The 19,215-nt window shown below is 44.0% G+C and overlaps 1 protein-coding gene and 1 pseudogene across 1 annotated transcript; both read right to left on the reverse strand.

Moving 5' to 3' along the window:
- Window positions 1-13,833: 13,833 nt before the first annotated feature.
- LOC119284181 lies at window positions 13,834-14,636 on the reverse strand (annotated as a pseudogene).
- A 1,216-nt stretch (window positions 14,637-15,852) lies between these two features.
- LOC119284182 (very-long-chain 3-oxoacyl-CoA reductase-like protein At1g24470) lies at window positions 15,853-17,615 on the reverse strand. Its single transcript, XM_037563414.1, has 4 exons — window positions 17,258-17,615; window positions 16,892-17,180; window positions 16,739-16,808; window positions 15,853-16,179 (listed from the first exon to the last, which is right to left on the reverse strand). The coding sequence occupies exons 1-4, from the start codon at window positions 17,613-17,615 to the stop codon at window positions 15,853-15,855; spliced, it is 1,044 nt and encodes a 347-aa protein (XP_037419311.1).
- Window positions 17,616-19,215: the final 1,600 nt, after the last annotated feature.

Here is a 19,215-nt window from a genome sequence, read left to right on the forward strand (position 1 = left end):
ACGATATGTATTTCGTATTCTAGATGTACCTATTTTTCTCTATAAATATGCTCAAAGTTTGTAAAGCTTGACTATTGGTAAAATCTATATCCACTACATTATGCAACAGAGGGAGTAATAAGTTGGATTAAGATACCTTTTTGCTTTTTATTATGACAATGCAAGTAATACTAGCAGTTATAGTATTTCTACATTGAAAATAAATTAACTAGCAGCTGTATTTCTGCATGGAAAAACTAACATTTTTTTTTACTTTTTATAATCACAAATACTTTATGCAATATACTTAGGCATGGAAACTGATCGAGCAGTTATCACCAACTAATTGTACAAGCCTGGTTGTAAGTTCAACATTACTACAAACTGGTGCTTTGTGCTTTGTACTTGTGCTCCTCATATAAATTCAACATTTCATTGTTTTGTGCTCCTCATACAGCACCACAATGTTTAGCACTCCTTGTGTGTTCATTTGAGTTGTGTACATGAGTTTACTAATACAGGGTTTTGCTAATTATGAGTTGTATTACTACGTAATTTTAAGATGTCTATAAAATTGATAGCCTGATCCGTCCAATTTCCCCTCGTGCCGCTAGTTATGTTTGTCAGACAACTATCTACCAGGCAGGTGAATGTATCTCCAAGCGCTTCAATCCACGGATTGTACACTGCTCAAGGCGCTGTGCCATGCATCTTGGCTCTCACCTTCTCTCCTCTCTTAACTACTTTACACTGTTGTCGCATGCACTACTGCCTAGAGAGCAACGTGCGTGTAGTAAATGGTCGCAGAAGACTCGGCCGGCAGCTCGCCCCGCTGCTGCAGTGCACCGTAGTCTGCAGAACATGGTACATGCAGTACCGTGCGTTCACATCGATCGCAGCGTGTCCATACGACGATGTAAGTAAAGTGGGACGCGCGACCCGCGAGGTCACACGTTCCATCTAGAACATAGGGTTGGGTTTGTTATTTAGGGTTAGGCTTTGTCATTTAGATTTGTGCTCCGTCGTTCAGGGTTTGAGTTTTTGTTTATGGATTGTAGAGGTCAAGAGGTTATTGTTTTGGATTTGAGTTTGAGTTTGTCGTCTAGGTTTACAAGTAGAGGTAATTTGCTAAAGAGGGCATGGCTAGGTAGTGATAAGTGCCGTTTTTGTGTGTATCTCTACTCCTAATGGAGTAGTTGGTAGTCTCGCTTCCAGGTTTTTTTTCGTCCCACCTTTCATGGTATTTTTTGGTACCTCCTTCCACCTTCGCTGGGTTTTTTCGTAGATTTTTTTCGTCCCCTCCCCCCACTTCATCGATTTATTTTCGCGTCACCTTCTCACACAACGAAAGAAATCTGAACAGATCAGAACTTTCCATACTGGCGCAAGTTATTTAGTAATGTAGAATCAATCACGAACAATCTCTAAAGATCAAATCTAAATTAATTAACCTTACCTTAAATCGCTCAATCACATTAATTAGAAAACAAATAATTGATTTTCAGAAAAATCGCTCAATCACATTAACCTTACCTTAACTCATGGATGGTAATCAATATCCTAACAAAGGAAACAATACATCGAGGGAGCGGTAAATAAACTCCCTTTCTTATGACATGTATATGATCTTCCCTTCCCTCTCCGTTGTCAAGCGTTCTTGATTCTCGAGGCGCATGCTTGGGCTCCGTCACTGGGTCGTGACGGTGCCGGAGGACGAGAACGGCGAGGCCGGTGCCGCGGCACCGCGTTGGCCGCGGCCGGTGAAGGGGGCGAAGAAGGGCGGCTTCCCTGGCCCTGGGAGTTGGTGCCGTGGAAGCGACACTTGAAGGACCCGGCGTGGGTGGCCGACGCGCAGACGCACTTGTAAGCGGGCCTGTGGCCCGCGCCGGACGGCGCCGACGCCGACCCGGGCCACCTCCTCCGCGTATTCTTGGAGCTGTGGCTAGCCGATTTATATAAAATTAATTCCCTCAGTTGTGGTGGCAAATATAATACACATAATCCATATTGTTATGCACTAGCGTGTGTGTGAAATAGATTGATTATGGTCCCGTACCCAATAATATGGATATGTGTGTGTGTGTGTGTTAGAGAGAGAGAGGGGGGAGAGAGAGAGAGTGAGGAAGAGGGAGGCAGAGAGTGTGTGTGTGAGGATTTGATGGTAAAAAAGGTCGTCAATGTCACTTGATATGTATGAGAATATTAGTATTGAACTCTTAAAGTTAATGTGGCCCCGTTGTAACGCACGGGCGTTCTTCTAGTAATAAAATAATAGATCACTTGTTCATCCGATGCGTACCAGCAAGACATGCCTGGGGAGTAGCCAAGTGTGTTCTTGGAATCAATATGAAACCTTAGCTATGTATATGAAATGTGTGCTTGGATAATGAGTATCCCTGACATGTTGAGATGAATTGAGGTTGTAGGGGTTACTGCAATCATCTAGACCATTTGGAAATTTTGTAATAATGTGCGTGGAATATTTATCCTTATGACCTGAGTCGTGTGATAACTCAAGCGGCTCACTGGCTCGTGTTTTGATCTTGTTTACAGAGACGAGGACTTTGCGCGCTACATGTCAAAAGACCAACGTTGTTGTGGCAGGTTGCGGCTGAGCTTTTGAGCAGGGGGAGTGGTTGGCGACCCTAGTGCTGAGGATGGCTTGTTGAGCCCTCGGGCATGCTGGGGGTGTGGCGTCTTTTTTGATTAACTGTTTTGGAACATTTTGTAGAGGATGATGTAAAAGGTTGAGCAGCCTATCATCCAGGGGGTTGTATGGTCTAAAATCATGTTGTTACGAGTTTGGTGCTGAGAGCCTAGTACTTAATGTTTTGCTTTCCTTTGTTTCATTGTTATATGTTGAACTTGATCAGACCTTTGGGACGATTCCCCCTCCAGATGCATTATCAGTTTCATGATGAATGAAATTGAGAGATGTGCACCTCAATTAGAAAAAAAGATACATATGATTTGAATTCTACCTAATGAGATTTGTTCTATGACAATTCATTATGTTTCTTCGTATTCAATAATCATTTCAACGATAGTATTTATGTTGCCGTGTTTGCTAATACACAGTTGCCTAATGTTTTTTGGCGTTTTAGGCCGTTTCGGCATAAGAGCAAGGTGACACGAACGTAGAGACGAGTGCAGAACGGTCGATAGCGCTGTCCCCGATGAGGCTCGTCAGGAACACGTTGGATACAGGGATGCCGCATCATCCCGCGACATCGCCTGCAAAGGGGTGACAACATGTTTACCAGTGCAGGTGCAGGGTTCTGTAGTTTTGACCACCACTCGCATTCAACAGAGCTCGAACTCGAAACGGGGACGCCCGGCTATTGGGAAAGCCATGTACAACTTGGGTACTCAATTGACAAATCAACATTGATGGTAAAATCAACATCTAACGTAGAATTCTTGCACGCGCGCGCGCACACACACAGACATACACTTCATATATTTTACCACACAACTTCAGATTGATTTCGCAAGATTGATGTTCCGGCGCCGACGCGCCTCAGCGCGGCAGCCACAAAAGGAGAGGCATGGTTTGAAGGAGGAAGAAGAGATGAGGTCTGTTAGATGAAGATCGAACGGTGGAGTGGAATTGAACTAAACTCAAAGAAAAATAATAATCAGGTGATTATTTACAAATCGGCCCCTTATCTTGCTGGTGGTATACCTCAATCCTTGGACATGACACCATTAACATCTTCTTCCTCCGCGTTCTGGTCGTCCACACGATGCATGGCTAGCAACAACCACTTCTCTTACATGTTGAGAGCACGAAGCTCTTCTATATATAGAGCCAAATCGGAACAACATTCAGTATCTATAGCAACCACAGTCAGCCATGGTGTGCTCCCTCGTCGTCATCCTCCTCTTGTCCATTAGTTCCTCCATTGCCCATGGCGCCGGTGCAGCTGGTCGCCAGCGCTACCATGTAGTGGAGACCGGGCACTTGGAGCCTAAATCCTTCTGCTCTGGCCTCAAGGGTTCGTAACGTACATGCCTTCATGCATGCAAATCGATCAACGTCCATGCAGTAGCTCCATTGGTTTCATGGCTAACCCATGCGTGTTTGTTTTTATTTTGCATGCAGTGGCTCCATCGGCGGAGGGCACGTGGGTGCCGCTGCATCATCCGTTCGGCCCCGGCGCCTTCCCTGCGGTAGGGCGCCGTCCGCCGTACACGTCAATTGGTGTAGTTCTGGATTAGACCTTTTATTTTATTTTAGACCACTGGAAAGCCATTATCAAGCTTTGCAGTATATGCAAGGCGATGATTATTGCATGCTCACTTATAACGAGTTTGATAACCTCATAATTGCGGGTTAGTCAGACACTATTTTGGCGAGGTGTGTGGATATTAAGAATTCCACGTCATGCTACATCTTCACCCTCGCACCAGGAGTTTTATCATGGAAAAGCTCCTAAAGGACAATCATGGCTTCAATGATGGACACTATTTGTGGCATGCTAGAGGCTATCAAGCAGGTTGTATGTCAAAAGAATCTTATTCCCGAAATCAATAGTGGTAGACATCATCTTTGAACCACTAACTGCAGTTATGAACATGCAGTCCTCTATGCGAGTAACAACAAGTCAATTGGTGTTGCCAAATCAATTAACATTATGTTCATGTTGTGAAAGATAGAGTCCAGGATCAACATAAGACATTTGTTTTATAAGGTTTTGCGGTTCCGCTTACTAAAGGCTTACCACCCATTTTAAGATGATGTTGCCGGCATGGGTTTGCAAAGCCTTTTGATCCTGAAAAATAGGACCGTCAAATAAACCAACTCCCATAAAGTAAAATGTTATCTATTTGAGATAGAATGATATACTATAAATATTGAGGTTTAATGGCACATCATTGGCCATTGCAACACCTTATTTTGACATATTATTTCTATTGAAAATGGGCTTATGATGATTGAGCCTTACGATCAAGGGGGAGAATGTTGGAATATTGATCTCGGCTTGTAACAAACTGAGAGATAAGGGGGAGTCAATCCCACATACGCACCATGATCGGAGGTGCACCTACGTGTTGGTTTCGATCCCTGTTCCCTAGCACCCCACGTATAAAAAGGAGGTACTCGTTCCCTGGACGGGATGAAAATTACGTAGGCACCCAGAAAAACCTCAACTACCGATCCTAAAAGGGGGCTAAAGGGATCAGAAGACCGTCTCCACCGCCAGCCGCCGCAGGGCTGTGCCGGCGGCTTTCAGCTGCCACCTACGTAACCTCCTGCTGCCCATCTTCCCCAACAATTCTCACGGGCCACATAAGGGCTGCACCAAGCAGGCAGGATGCAGGAGGTTTCCCTCAGTACTTGTAAGAAATCTCACAAACACATCTCCGTTAATCTGTTTTAGGTGGTCTAATTCTTGGCATAAGATCAGTTACATGCCATGTCTAAAGTTTATTTCTAACAGAAGTAGGCTAGCTGCCAGGCTGAGTTCGTGCTCTAGTAATAATCATGGCGGCATTGTTGCAGGATGAGTAGTTGTGGCCTGTGAGATGTCAGTGTGGCTTTATGTGTTGTAACCGAAACGACTCGCTAGGAGATCGAGAGAAAACCAGAGAAAATGCTGCAAGCTTTGCACAGCGCCAACCATGTCTCTTGTGCACTCTGGTGCAGCTTGTGGTGTATGAATAAGTGAACATGTGAGCCTCTGGCTTGACTTATTGTATTTGTGAATATTTGTATTTCGATTACCTGGTTTGTGGTAGATGGAAAATATTTCCGCACGGTTCTAGATCAAATGATTACCAAAAACCTGGTGAATTTAGTTGTGTGCTAATTTATTAACTTGTTTTGCCACAATAGTTTTTTGAGGGACTTTTGCTACAGTAGTTATGGCAACAATTTTATAGATGTCAATTAAGGATTGATCTTTTGTGTAAAATTTTGGGGCAACAATCACGGAAAAACATTTACATATGTCTTGTCTACTCCCTCCGTTGCTCTTGTATTATGGGACGGAGGGAGTAGTAACTAGTAAGGTACACATAGGAGCTTAGATAACAAAAATATATGATGGAATATCAAAAGTGTTGAAATCATATATGCATGCCATAGGTGTAGATTTAATTATTGTAGTCCATATGATTGGAGATGAAACTATAGCTAAGAAATATTCAACGACTGCATCGTATAATATTAAATGAAACTCATGTGAAATATACCTGGCACATTTGTCTTTATGTATCTCGTATTACACTTTTGAATAACTAGTATTGCATCTTCGAAGACACATGAAAATTATCATCATGTTATCATTGCCTTGAACAAAAAATATCATAAATTCAAAACGAATGGCAATTCTTTTCGAAAAAATAAAACTTGATGGAAATTTCAGTATGGAAGATACAAGAACTTATGGAAGTGCATGTGATGTGAGGTTTGTGCATATTATGGAGTGTAAATAATAAAGTAGAAAATTTTAATTCATTTATAATTTTTTTTGCATAAGTAAAAAGAGAAAGATCCTAGAACAAAGGAGAAGTGCTAGTGTTTTATGATTTGAGCATATTATGCATTGCAAATCATACAATAATCAAAGAAAGATGATTTTAGAAGAATAAAGGTTTGCATATTTATATTAAGAATATTCTGGAACAAAGTATAAGTGCTTTTGTTTTGAGCTTTTTGTTTTTGCATTTGGCAGAATGCAGTAGAGTGAAAGATGATACCCAATGGCCAGGCCCATCAGTGATGAGAGCGCCCGTGTCTGTCACACCCAGCGTATGCATCGTACGTTTTTTCTTCTAATTGTTCTTCAAACTTATATTTTTTCCTTTTATTTACGAAATCTTCGAACCAATATAACTGGAATATTAAATGTTCCTATACTTTCAAAGTTGTTTTTGAAATTATTTTTATTAAATCGTAAAAGCTTTCACTGTGCACTTAAAGTTTTTCTAGCAGTGTAAAAACAATCTGTGCAAACTAAAAAACTTCGTACCATTGAGAAAAAGTTGGCGACATTAAAAAAATGTTCACACAGAAAATATTATTCATGATATAATAAAAATATTCAGTAAAATGTAAAAAAAATGCTATCATAATCCGTACAGAATGTTCATGAAATAATCAAGATTTCGGTTGATCCTTAAAACAATGTAGATAACATATAAAAAACGTTCATGGTATATTTAAAAAAATCTAACGCTTAGCAAATGTTTCGAAGTTTTTTAAAAATGTTCATGATATTTTTGAAAATGATGAAAGTGTGTTTTAAAAATGTTCACATGTGTTTACAAATGTCAACATAGATTTTTCTACAAATGTTCAGAATTTATTTCAAAAAAGCTTAATCAGTAAACAAACAATGTTTAACGTGTATTAAAAATATTAACAAGGTCATTTCTTCTCCTTGTTTTATCATTTTGGCTCTTAGGACGGTTGCATGAACGGCTATGCATGGGCCGAATAACACTTAGGGCTCAATACTCGACTGCATGCATGGATTCAGGTTCCAAGCGTATGTATATGGTACGAATAAGTATGTATGGTACATAGGAATCGGAAACGTATTCCGTCCGTATATCATATCCTAGGTTAGGTACGAACTCGCCTCGAACTCATATGCTTTTGTTTTTGCGGAGACTCGAACTCATATGCTAGCTTAGGTTCGATACACATATCGTATGCGTATATGGTATAATAAATATGTAGAACAATGTTTAGGAACTTAGCACTGACGTATTTGATGCCGAGAAGCAAGAATAAAATAAAATTGTAGCACACCTTACCGTAACCGAGTTTTAATCGATGATATCTGAATCCGACTCGATTCCATGTCACGAAATCGATTACAAATATCTCTTCCCGGTCCGCTAATAAGTATCATGTCCGCCATGACCGAGAACTGCGGCCTCGCGCTGTGCAAGGTTGGTTGTCCGGATAGTGGGTGGCCGATACATGGATGTCATGTCCAGACATTCATCGGCATTGCCTTCTGCAACGGTGAGCTCTATGGTCTCACACACAATGGTGAGAAACTCGTCAAGTTTGCAAACAGTGACAACAAACTCGTCAAAAGTCTAAAAAAAACCTTGAACTTATAGTTGAAAGCTAAATCAAACCCCGAACTTCTAATCCCTGAAATCAGCACACCGAACTCTTTGATCCCGGTCTATTTTAAACCTTGAGCGCATTCCCAAACAAGGATTGCTGATGTGTCAGCTCAAACCCGGGATTTGGTTGCGACCTGACGTGTCTGGGCCGGCCCACAATGCGCGAAGCATGGACCTGACAGGGATTTGGCTGTGACAGAAGGCCACTCGGCTTTTTCTCCGTTACCCGCGACTTACAGAATGTCTAAAAAAGTGATGGTACAGTGAGTCGAACATGCGACCTGGCGGGGAAATACTCGTATTGCTCGCCACTCCCATTGAAAGCTATTTATGTGATAGAGAAGAGCGATTATGTTTAACATATAACAGCGTCTCGAGATTTGGAAACATCTCGGAAATTTTATGAAACATTTTCTTGAAAATTGTCAAAACAAAATTGAAATCCGAACATTTTCTTGAATTTTTGGAATTGCGATCTTAAAAAAAAACATATTTTGAAAACATGAACCCTTTTTAAATCACCAAAAAATTGAAAGTGCAAGAATTTTTTGAAAAAACTGATTTTTTTAAAGCTGAACAAAATTTTAAATTGCGCACAAGTTTGAAACCTGAACAAATATTTGAAATTTGTTCCCATTTTTAGCAAAATAGAAAGTGCTCGCACTCTGATTTTTTTGAGGTTTTAAAATTTGTTCCCATTTTTATATAAAAATGTGTACGTTTCAAAATATTTTTTAATTTTCTTTTGAAACTTTTTCTTGAAAATTGTCAAAAAAATTGGAACGAACTTTTTTTCAAACACAAAGAAATTTTGAAAATGATTATTTTTAAACCTGAACATTTTTTAAAGTGTGAACACTTTTTGAAAAAAAGCATGTTGTGGTATGTGATTAAATAGTTTCGTGCTTCTCGTTTTCAACTAATTGTCGTTGGTTAGGTTGGCTAGCGGGAGAGTTTTGAAACACCAGCACCCAAGTTCGATTTCCTTGAGTCTCATTTTTTGGGTTAAATCTTTTAAATCACCTTTTACGAAAAATAAAAACACGCTTTGCCTGGTGGGCTGGCCCAGTCGCGTCGGGCTGCAGCCCAGACCTGCCAACAATCCCATTGAAAACATGCTAAGGTTCAAAATAGACCGGGATCACAGAGTTCGGTGTGCTGATTTCAGGGATTAGAAGTTCGGGTTTTGATCTAGCTTTCGACTATAAGTTCAAGTTTTTTTTTAGACTTTTCCCCTCTCCAATGGTCATCACAGACACCCAAGTAGCATTGCAAATGGTTTGCCGTGCTGGATTGAGAAACTCTTGCAAAGAGTATTCCATTTACATAGTTGATTTGCACGACAAGCTTGCAATAGCGATGGTGACCTGGTGGTGGGGCGACCGTGAGCCTTTCTTCAAGGTGTACAACCTTTTTGACAACATGAAAACATGAAAAGTGGGACGACAACGTGTTACTACAAGGATCAATGGGAGGACGTAACGAGCTTAGGCGACCACGCCTTGTTTTTGGGGCATACATTTTCCAAATCGGTGCACGTGCCAACTAACAGGCGCGGTGATGTGGTAAGAAACAACATCTACTATGCAAACAATTGTTGTTGAAGTTTAAACGCCATAGTCCACGGTGATGCGGTGCTCTTGAAGATCTCAAACCATGATGGTGACAGTAAGTGTGAAAGAAAAGACAAGACTAGCATCACTGATGATGACGAGAAAATCACTTCGGTAGAGTTCTTCATGAAGTGTGGTAGTCATTCTCATCCCCCCCCCCCCCACCTGGGGGATGTCTAGCTAGCTGGTTAGTTATGATGACATGAACAAGGTGTTTTGGCTCTTAGTGCTTTGGGGGATGAACATGTCTTTTTTGTAAGGGGATGAATCATTCAATGATGATAATAATAATAGTAATAATGATGTAATAATTGTAATACTAGTACTACTACTTATTAGGATGATGATAGGTTTCAAAAAAAAGTTCAGTTACTAAAAATATCAAATATTTCTATCATTCCAAATAATATTGCAAACTTTTGAAAGAGAAAGATCAAAAGGTGTTGTATTTAGAACTTGGATCTACCGCGGAAGTAAGGCCTTCAAGTAATTGTTTTCTTCTTCAACTAAATTTAACCTCTCGATAATAGGGTCGGTTGAAATTTCCGGTTCACATAACTCCTAGATAAAAAAATCTATGTCACGTTGCTCGGCATAATTGTCATAAACACTAAATGAAACTAATAGTTATAAAAGAAAATGTATATACCACATCTGAATCGTAGACAGGACGAGGGCCGACGGAGGCGGATACCAAAACCACCGCACTATGAAATAACAAACAATAATAAGTAAGAACACTACTCAAGTATCTATCTAAATCATACAAGTAAGAACTTTTTTCAGAAAGAAGATAAGATCAAGAGGCTCACCACGGTGGTGCAGGCGACGAGATCGGCGCGGGCGATCAACGGCGCTGAGGACGGGGACGGGACAGGACGAACCACCAAACCTAGAGAAATCTCGAGGAAAATGGAGCTTGGACAAGGAGCTTCGAGAGGAGAAAGCTTAAGTGTGGCTCAGGCATTTCATCGAACACCTTATGTGCATAGGATGTGAGCTAGAGCACCACAAAGCTCTCCAACGGCCGACCAGAAAAACAGAGCAGTGGAGTGCTCTGCTCGCGGGCGAGGGGGTATATATAGGCAACTCATTGGTCCTGGTTCGTGGTTGGAACCGGGACTAAAGGACACCCTTAGGTCCCGGTTCAATGCCACCAACCGGGACCAATGGTGATGAGCCAGGAGCGAGGCACATTGGTCCCGGTTCATGCCTGGAACCGGGACCATAGGGGCCAGACGAACCGGGACCAATGCCCCACGATGGCCCGGCCGCCCCCCTGACCTCACGACCCAGGACCTATGCCCCCATGGGTCCCAGTTCTTGACTGAACCGGGACTAATGGGCTGGCCCAGCCTGAACAAAAGCCCTGTTTTCTACTAGTGTTAATATTACATCCAAAGTTTATGCAAATTGGTTGAATACGATTTTACCGGAGATAATTTTGCCCGAATAGTCTGCATTTGTGCCAAGTAGACTTATCACTGACAATATTATAGCAGCATATGAAAAGGACGAGAAGCAAGAATAATCATTTTTGTGCTCTGAAAGTGGATATGATGAAGGCCTATGACCGGGTTGAGTGGAGCTATCTTGAAGTTGTGAGGTTAAAATTAGGTTTTCACCAAGCCTGGGTGACAAAAATTGTGCAGTGTATTTCTACTGTCTCCTTTACAGTGCTCATGAATGGAAGCAAGCTCGAAGAATTCCACCATTCGAGAGGCTTATGGCAAGGAGACCCTATATCACCTTATCTTTTTTTGCTGGCAGCGGAGGTTCTCTTGTGTTTGCTGAAGGCTAACGGTATAGATGACAATGTTAGTGGTGTGATTGTAGTCTCTACAGCACCGCCGGTAAATCACTTATTATTTGCTGATGATTGTCTCTTGATGTTTAAGGCAAATGAGGATGGAGCCCATAAAGTAATGAACATTATTCAGAGTTACTGTGATGCTTCGGGACGGAAGGTTAACCTTGGAAAATCAAGTATTTTCTTCAGTAAGGGTTGCCTGAATGCTAGGAGAGAATTGATAAAAGGAATTTTGAATGTACCAAATGAATCTCCATCCAAGAGGTATTTGGGACTACCATATGATGTTGGGAAATCAAAGAACAGGACATTTAAATATATTAAAGACAAATTGTGGAACAAGGTGAAGGGATGGATTGAGAAGTGCATGGTATCTTCAGGAATGGTAATACTAATGAAGTTAGTAGCCTATGCAGTTCCTAACTTCTCCATGTCATGTTTTATTCTTCCGAGAGGTTTATGCCAACAAATTGATAAAATGTTGAGAAAATTCTTTTGGGGCAGTATGAATGGTGAAAGAAAGGTGGCTCGGGTGTCATGGGAGGTTCTCATAATGCCTAAATACCAAGGTGGCTTGGGCTTTAGGGATACAGAATTATTTAATCTGGCCATGTTGTCTAAGCAAGCGTGGAGACTTGTCCAAGATCCAACTTCTGAGTGCAAGAATTCTAAAGGCCCTTTACTTTCCATAGGTGGATGCAATGTAAGCTGAGTTAGGAAATCACCTTCACAAGTTTGGAGGGCGATGTGCGCAGGTATCTCAGTTCTCAAGAAAGGCTTGATTAAACGGGTGGGCTACAACGAGTCGATCCGGTCGTGGGAGGACTGCTGGCTCCCGTGTGATTTTATGTTGCGAACCCTCCATCCAAGAACCATTGATCCTCCAGAGTGGGTTTCATCTATATCGATAGTCACACCATGTCATGGAACAGAGAAAAAGTGATACAACACTTCCAACCTCCTGATGCTCATATTATCCTCAATATTCCTTTGAGCTCGCGTAATATGCAGAACCATTCAGCATGGCATTATGAGTGCAACGGTTTTTTCGGTACGGCCGGCATATCGGATGCTCACTGACACAAAGGGAAGGCGGGAAGACTGGTTAGAAGGCAGTTCATCCTCATCAAATACAGTCGCAGAAACAGAACAGTTGGAAGAAGCTATGGCGAATCAAGGTCCCATGAAAAGTCAGAAACTTTGCATGGCAGACTTGAGTGTGTGCCAAATTTGTAATAATGCAGAGGATAATTGGCGACTTGCGCTGATAGACTGCAACATGGCCAAATGTGTCTGGGCACTAGTCGATGCGGAGCTTGTTGAACATCTTATAGGGGTCAGGTCGAATGATGCTCGTGCCTGGCTGATGGAGCTACCGAATACTCTAAAAGGAGAGGAATCCGTTAAAGTGTTAGTTACCCTATGTGCAATCTGGTGGGCTCGGCGAAAAGCAATACACGAACAAGAATTTCGTTCACCTTTGAGCACTTTCAGTTTTGTGGAAAAATACTTGAAAGATCTATCTTTGATCCCTACTAATCACAAGCAAAGGGGGATATCCAACTCCTCAACTGCAGGGAAGCGAGTGGCAAGTGGAGCATGGAAAACTCCTCTCAAAGGATGTATGAAGATGAATGTAGATGCGGCTGTGGGAAGGCATGTAGACAAGGGCTTATGTTCTGTGGTATGCCGTGACCATACTAGAGTTTATAGTGGTGCATCTTCAGTGGTAATGCACGATATGATACAACCACAGATACTAGAAGCTATGGCTGTGAGAGAGGCGCTACATTTGGAGCATGATCTTCATCTGAAACACATAAATATTGCTACAGATTGCTTAACGGTGGTGAACAACCTCAAGTCCGAGTACTTGGGAAGGTGCTGCCCAATTCTTCAAGATATTCGGGAGCTGATGACCGATTTTGAGGAAGTTCATATCTTGCATGAGAAGAGAGAACATGTTTGGGAAGCTCATGAGTTAGCCAAATCCTCTGTAACAATAGATTCGGGCCGCCATTTATGGATGATACACCCCCCAGATTTCATGTACTTGCCACTTTTAGGTTCCATTGAATAAAAGCATGGTAACACCCCCTAAAAATAACCCGACTGACCCAAATTTATAATTCAAGCAACTTACAAGTATCTAAAATTATATTTATAACCATATATTGTAGATCACTCTTACGTGACCTCACCACTCTCGTATCACATGTTCACATCTCTTACACGTACTTACATATACGTGATATGTGGATATGGAAATATTAAAGGTTGCATTGCATGTACTTATTGAATATATAAGTCATGAGTTTTCCGTTCCTTCTTTCAAATTACCTAGGTGGCAGCGTGCAGCAGCATCGTCCCTGCAGTGAACCCCGGCCCAAATCCCATCATCACCCCCGAGTCTTCATCAGTGCCAGCTCCCTTCCGTCACGATCAATTCTTTGGTGCCTGTCCTCATCGAGCACGAAGATCACCGTGGCGCCAAGCATGTTACCATACTCTCTCACCACGGTTCTGCTTGCAGCTAGCTTCCCCGGGGCCAACCGGGGCGCCTTGGCGATGTTGTCCACCATCGCACTACTGCTGGGATGCACCTCCCAGGAGAGGTTGTTCCATTCGACGAAGCCTCCGATGACGGTTAGGTGGTCGCCGAACGCATCTTGTAGGCACATCTCAACAATGCCCCCGGCGATGACGATGGTCCCACCGATGCCCCCGCTCCCGAGTTGAATGGTAAGCATGTGCTCAGTGTCTGGTATCACGTATTGCAAGGCCGAGACCATCTCAAACAGCGTCTGCTCCTGGATGTCTGGGTCGCCGCCCACGATGGAGGTGCCAGCACCGTTACCGAACAACCCCTGGGGAATGAGGGTGTTTAAGGTGTCCGCCTCGTCGGGCGAGTGGAAGGCGGTGACGGTGAGCTCGATGCAGGCTATGAGGATGCGCGCGCTGTTGTTGTTCTCTGCAAAGTCCTTAGGTAGGCGCAGGGCGGCGCACCTGGAAGCATAGCCGTTGTGGTGGAGCACGGTGCACATGATGTCGTGGCGGGTACCAAGGAGGGAGACTAAGCGGACGTCGGTGCCCAAGGCGTGCGATCCTGCGTTAGTGCTGCCGACGAGATGGGTGAACATCATGTTTGGAATTCCTTTCTTGTATAAAGCATAAGTTTGCTACCACCACCACCACCTTCTTCAAGGCAACATATGATCCTCTACTTCCTCTTTCTAGAATTATTCATCCAATGGTTTAAGGATTTTGATAATTTTAGAACTTTATACTACTGATAATTATGTGTCCATCATTGTCTTGCAGTTGAGGGGGTTTACTGTACTAGTGTAGCAGCGTCATGAGCTGCCTAGCGTGGAAGCATGCCGAGAGTTTGAAACCTGGACCCCGTCTGGCACTGTGTGTGTTTGGGGTGGGGTGGGAGGGAGGGGAGATCAAATACTGATCAATCTGGGGAAGATTGTGGTGACCCACAGACGGAAGAGTCGCTTCCCTGTCTAGCAGTCTGTGGAATCGTCTTAGCAGCCACCTGTGTGAAGCCTCGCTGTCCGGGGGTCAACGGAGTTGATGGCTTGGTTGCTGGCGGTGGATCCGCCACTCCACTGTCCATGAACGTGACGACGCAAGCAACATAACCAATCTATGATATCTTAGTTATATAGTTGGTTCCGTTCGGTAAAGCCATGTAAAGAAAGTAGATACATTTAGTTCCTTGTTAATTAGTTGCTTCGCTTGGATATAACCTTGTAAACCCAAAAGATGTGTACAATACCAAATTGTAAATTAGCCACAGGGCAATTGTGTCTTTTCGCATGGAGAAAAAAAGGATAGAAATTCGGCAATGATTATAATAGTTGAATAGGGAAAATTATCAAAAGAAAAATGAAAAGTGGGGCAAATGATATACTTCTATGTAAAGTGGGGCAAATCATCCAAGGCCCAAATATAATGGGGCAAATAATCTAATCTCCAACTGGACGCTGAGGCGCGCTCGGCGAAGGCGCTTGAGGAAGATGTGCTGGTCTGGGGTGGCGACACGCTGGGCCTGAGGAAGACGCGCTGGTGCAGCGGCATGGCGAGGTGCAAGGCGTCAGGAGGAAGAAGCTGGGATTGTGACAAATTTGATTTTCAAGTTGAGATCACGAGGTACAGGGGTAGCACAGACCAGGAAATCTCAAATGCGTCTTATAATTTGTTACGGAGAGAATATGACCCATATTACTTCATTTTCTTTCCCATCTTTTTCCAATGTCCCACAAAGCTAAACATCATTATTTTCTTTGTCATGCAGATTGCCGGCCAAGCCCCACAAATTTTGCAGTACCAAGACATAGTTCGTGCACATTAGCTAACTTCACTGGCGGTTGAGGCAGCCGCTGATGGCATGCGACGATTCCAACCCTCAGCTGATGCCCTCAGCCGTTGGAAGACAGCCCGCTGCCGAAGAGTCTCGCGGAGGCGGTGCGCCACGATGAAGCGGTCTGGGATAAAGTGGATGAGGCACCACTGGAGCCGGTGGCTCAGGTTGGGCATGCAGATCGGGCTGCGGTGCCCGATCCAGCACGTAGCTGCATTGGCGTAGGCATCCGACGTCGGCATGGTCAGCCATGAGAAGAGGCCTTCCCGGTTCACCATGTTCGTCACCATCTTTGTGTCCACATACAATGGGGCCTGCACCGGAAAAATTAATGGCATATGAGTGTGATTTCTATGGTTTCTCTGGCACAAGAATTGCATCCCAGTCTAAATGCTGCCTGAAAAAACTATTCGTATCAGTCATTTTTTTTCGGTCTTTCCGATCCGCATCCAACCGCTAACAGGTCATCTTCTTCCTATCATTTGTCTTCTTCCTCGAGGCATCATCTGATCCATCAACGGCCCGCATGCCCCGCACTACCGCGCACCGCCTCGCCTTCCCCTCAACCTTTCCCACAGCCCCGGCCATCCCTCTAAGTCCGACACCACCGATTAAAACCTCGGGCGATCCCCTGCATCCCCACCCCTAAGATAGATAATCGGGTTGTGCCTTCCTCCAAATATGGATAATGGGGCCATGGCTTCACCCTAAGATAGATGTTGTGGCTAGTTCTTCGGCGTGGTCCGGCCAAGAGGGGAGGAAGAAAAAAAAAGTGACCGAGAGACAGCAAAATTTCAGGCACACTTGAGAAATAGAGAAAAAGCAAAGCCATCAAAGTTATGGTTTGTCCGCACGGTTGCAGATGTACTTTACCTGACACTGGACATCGATTCCTTTGCCCCTGTACTCAATGCATATGCTCCTGGAGAACTGAGCAACGTACCTGCTCCAAAATCCTCATGTATATATGAAAAAGAAAAGTCAATCTCACAGTCTCAGTGTGTGTTCGTGTAACACGACACGTACCGCTTGGTGGCGGCGTAGACGGAGTAGAGGGGATAGGAGGGTAGCGCCTCCGTGGAGCCGGAGCCGATGTTGATGACGGCGCCCCTCCCTCGCTCCACCATCCCGGGCAGCACGGCCACCGTCACCTCAGTCACAGCCCACAGGTTCACCCGTATCATCTTGACCCACGCCTCCACGTCGACCTCGTGCAGGTATGCTGCGTGCGGTGTTGCCAAGCCGGCGTTGTTCACCAGCACCCCGACCTCCAGCCCCTCCACGGCCTCCCGGAGCCGCCCCATCGCCTCCTCCCCTGGCAAAACACGATACATCAGCACGTACGTGCTGTGGGTGTGTGTGTGTGTGTCTGTGTGGTGACTGGTGCTTCACCTTGACGAGTGGAGACGAGGGAGAGGTCGAACTGCACGGTCTTTGTGAGCACGCCGTGGGTCTCCGAGGCGGTCTTGGAGATGTCCTGGAGCGCGGTGGGGTCGCGGCCCACAAGAACGAGGTTGAGACGGCGCCGCGCGAGCTCCAGGGCCATCGAGCGGCCAATGCTGGACGTTGGGCCGGTGACCAGAGCCCATGCCCCGTAGTGGCCGCGGAGGTCCTTGGCGCGGTGCAGGCAGAGCGTGAGGCCGGAGACATACAGGAGGCGGTACACGAAGGCGGCGACGTAGAGTGCGCCGAGGATGGCCAGCAAGACGAACCATGGCTCCTGCTGATGGACGGAGGCGTCGGTGCCCATCCTCTCTCTCTCTCTCTCTTGGCGCTGCGTTGTGCTCGCTCTTGGATCAGCTAAATAGAAGTCCCTCATTACATAGGATTATATCATAGCGTACGTGCACATAAAGAAAGATCGATGGTAAGTCGTCGTGAGCGATAGCTACCGTACGTGAAACAATTATTTAAACGCAGAGGATGGACGCAGCGAGCACCACGCAACAAAGACCGGCAGTGCTACATGTGAGAACACTCCTACGCAGTCGCGCTGGACGTTGTGCTATGTGCATAGGACAGGATAGCGACCGTAGTGTACGTGCGCATGCAGTTTGACGCAGGAAGAAAGAACGAAGCTGCTCCTTTCCGATTTTCATACTATCAACAATCAATCCGACCCGGTTTTCTTTTAGGGTGGGTGAGTCAATGCTGGTTGGCGATACGTAGGCACAGTGATATCAGGCACCAGTCAACAGAACCACCAGGTACGCACGTGGCCCGCATGAACCCTAGGGAATTTTCCAGGCTTCACAAAACTAGTGATTGGTAGCAAATTAACACACGACATACATACAACCAACATGTGGTTGTATAGTTTGGACGACAGTGTATCCCTAACCCATTAGAGTTCAAGTCCTAGTGGTATCCCTAACACACTAGGTGGTAATCCTGATGGTACCAAATTTGGAGGTATAAATGAAGTAAAACATACCAATTGTAACATATTTACCACCTTCCAGTTTTGATTTGTCAGAAGGTAGTTGGCAGAAGCACGTCTTTTTTTTGCGTTGTTGTAGTAGGAAATAGAATGTTAATTATTATTAATAACTTGAGAAACGAATGTTATTGTTTTTACAAATAAATAACCATGTAGATTTGCATATGATTTGTCACAATGTACTAGCAGATAATTATGATTTGTCACAAGGTGGTCGGCAGAAATCTTATATTTACTAATTGGAGGAACCATCCGAGTTTCCACATTAATTCTCACGTCTAACCACTTATTTACTGTTGGATTAAAAGATGGAAAGCTAAGATTGCTTTTTTAATCGTAATGTTCCCCTAGAGTGGGACTATTGAATATCAATCTCCTCCCAAGACTAAAAAAAATCTATCTATATCTCTCCCCGAATCTTCCCTGCTTCAATCTCCACATCACGCGTTATCAAAAAGAAATCTCCACATCCTGCAAAAGAAAAACAATCTCTATCAATCTCTAGCAAAAGTCTCTAAACAAAAAAAATGTTCATCATGAGAGGAATGTCCTGGAATAGCAGAGGTCTTGGGGACTTGGCTAAATACAAACATATTTCCGATTGTGTTAGGGATCATGCTCTAGACTTTGTGGACATCTCTGAGTGTGGCAAAAGAGACTTCCCAACACGTGATCTTGACCATTTTTCAAGTGGGTACGATTACAAATGGCACATCCTACCGCCATCTGGGAGGTCTGGGGGCATACTGCTGGGTATTCACTCCACATATCTGGAACTCCTGTCCACGTCTAAGGGGGAATACCATATCAAATTCCACCTTAGAAATAAATCTGACAACTTCCTTTGGAGCTTGGTGGCAGTTTATGGCGCCGCTCAAGAGGAGTTTAAGTCGGCTTTTCTCAAAGAATT

Source organism: Triticum dicoccoides, chromosome 4A (assembly GCF_002162155.2).
Source record: "Triticum dicoccoides isolate Atlit2015 ecotype Zavitan chromosome 4A, WEW_v2.0, whole genome shotgun sequence".
In the NCBI taxonomy this organism is placed as follows: Eukaryota; Viridiplantae; Streptophyta; class Magnoliopsida; order Poales; family Poaceae; genus Triticum; species Triticum dicoccoides.

Excerpts from the sequence above, each read along its gene's own strand:
- LOC119284182 (XM_037563414.1), bottom strand. The coding sequence starts at position 17,615 with ATGGGCACCGACGCCTCCGTCCATCAGCAGGAGCCATGGTTCGTCTTG. Across the intron at positions 17,181-17,257 it reads CCTCGTCTCCACTCGTCAAG|GGGAGGAGGCGATGGGGCGG; the intron begins GTGAAGCACCAG and ends GTGTTTTGCCAG. Across the intron at positions 16,180-16,738 it reads GAATCGATGTCCAGTGTCAG|GCCCCATTGTATGTGGACAC; the intron begins GTAAAGTACATC and ends TTTCCGGTGCAG.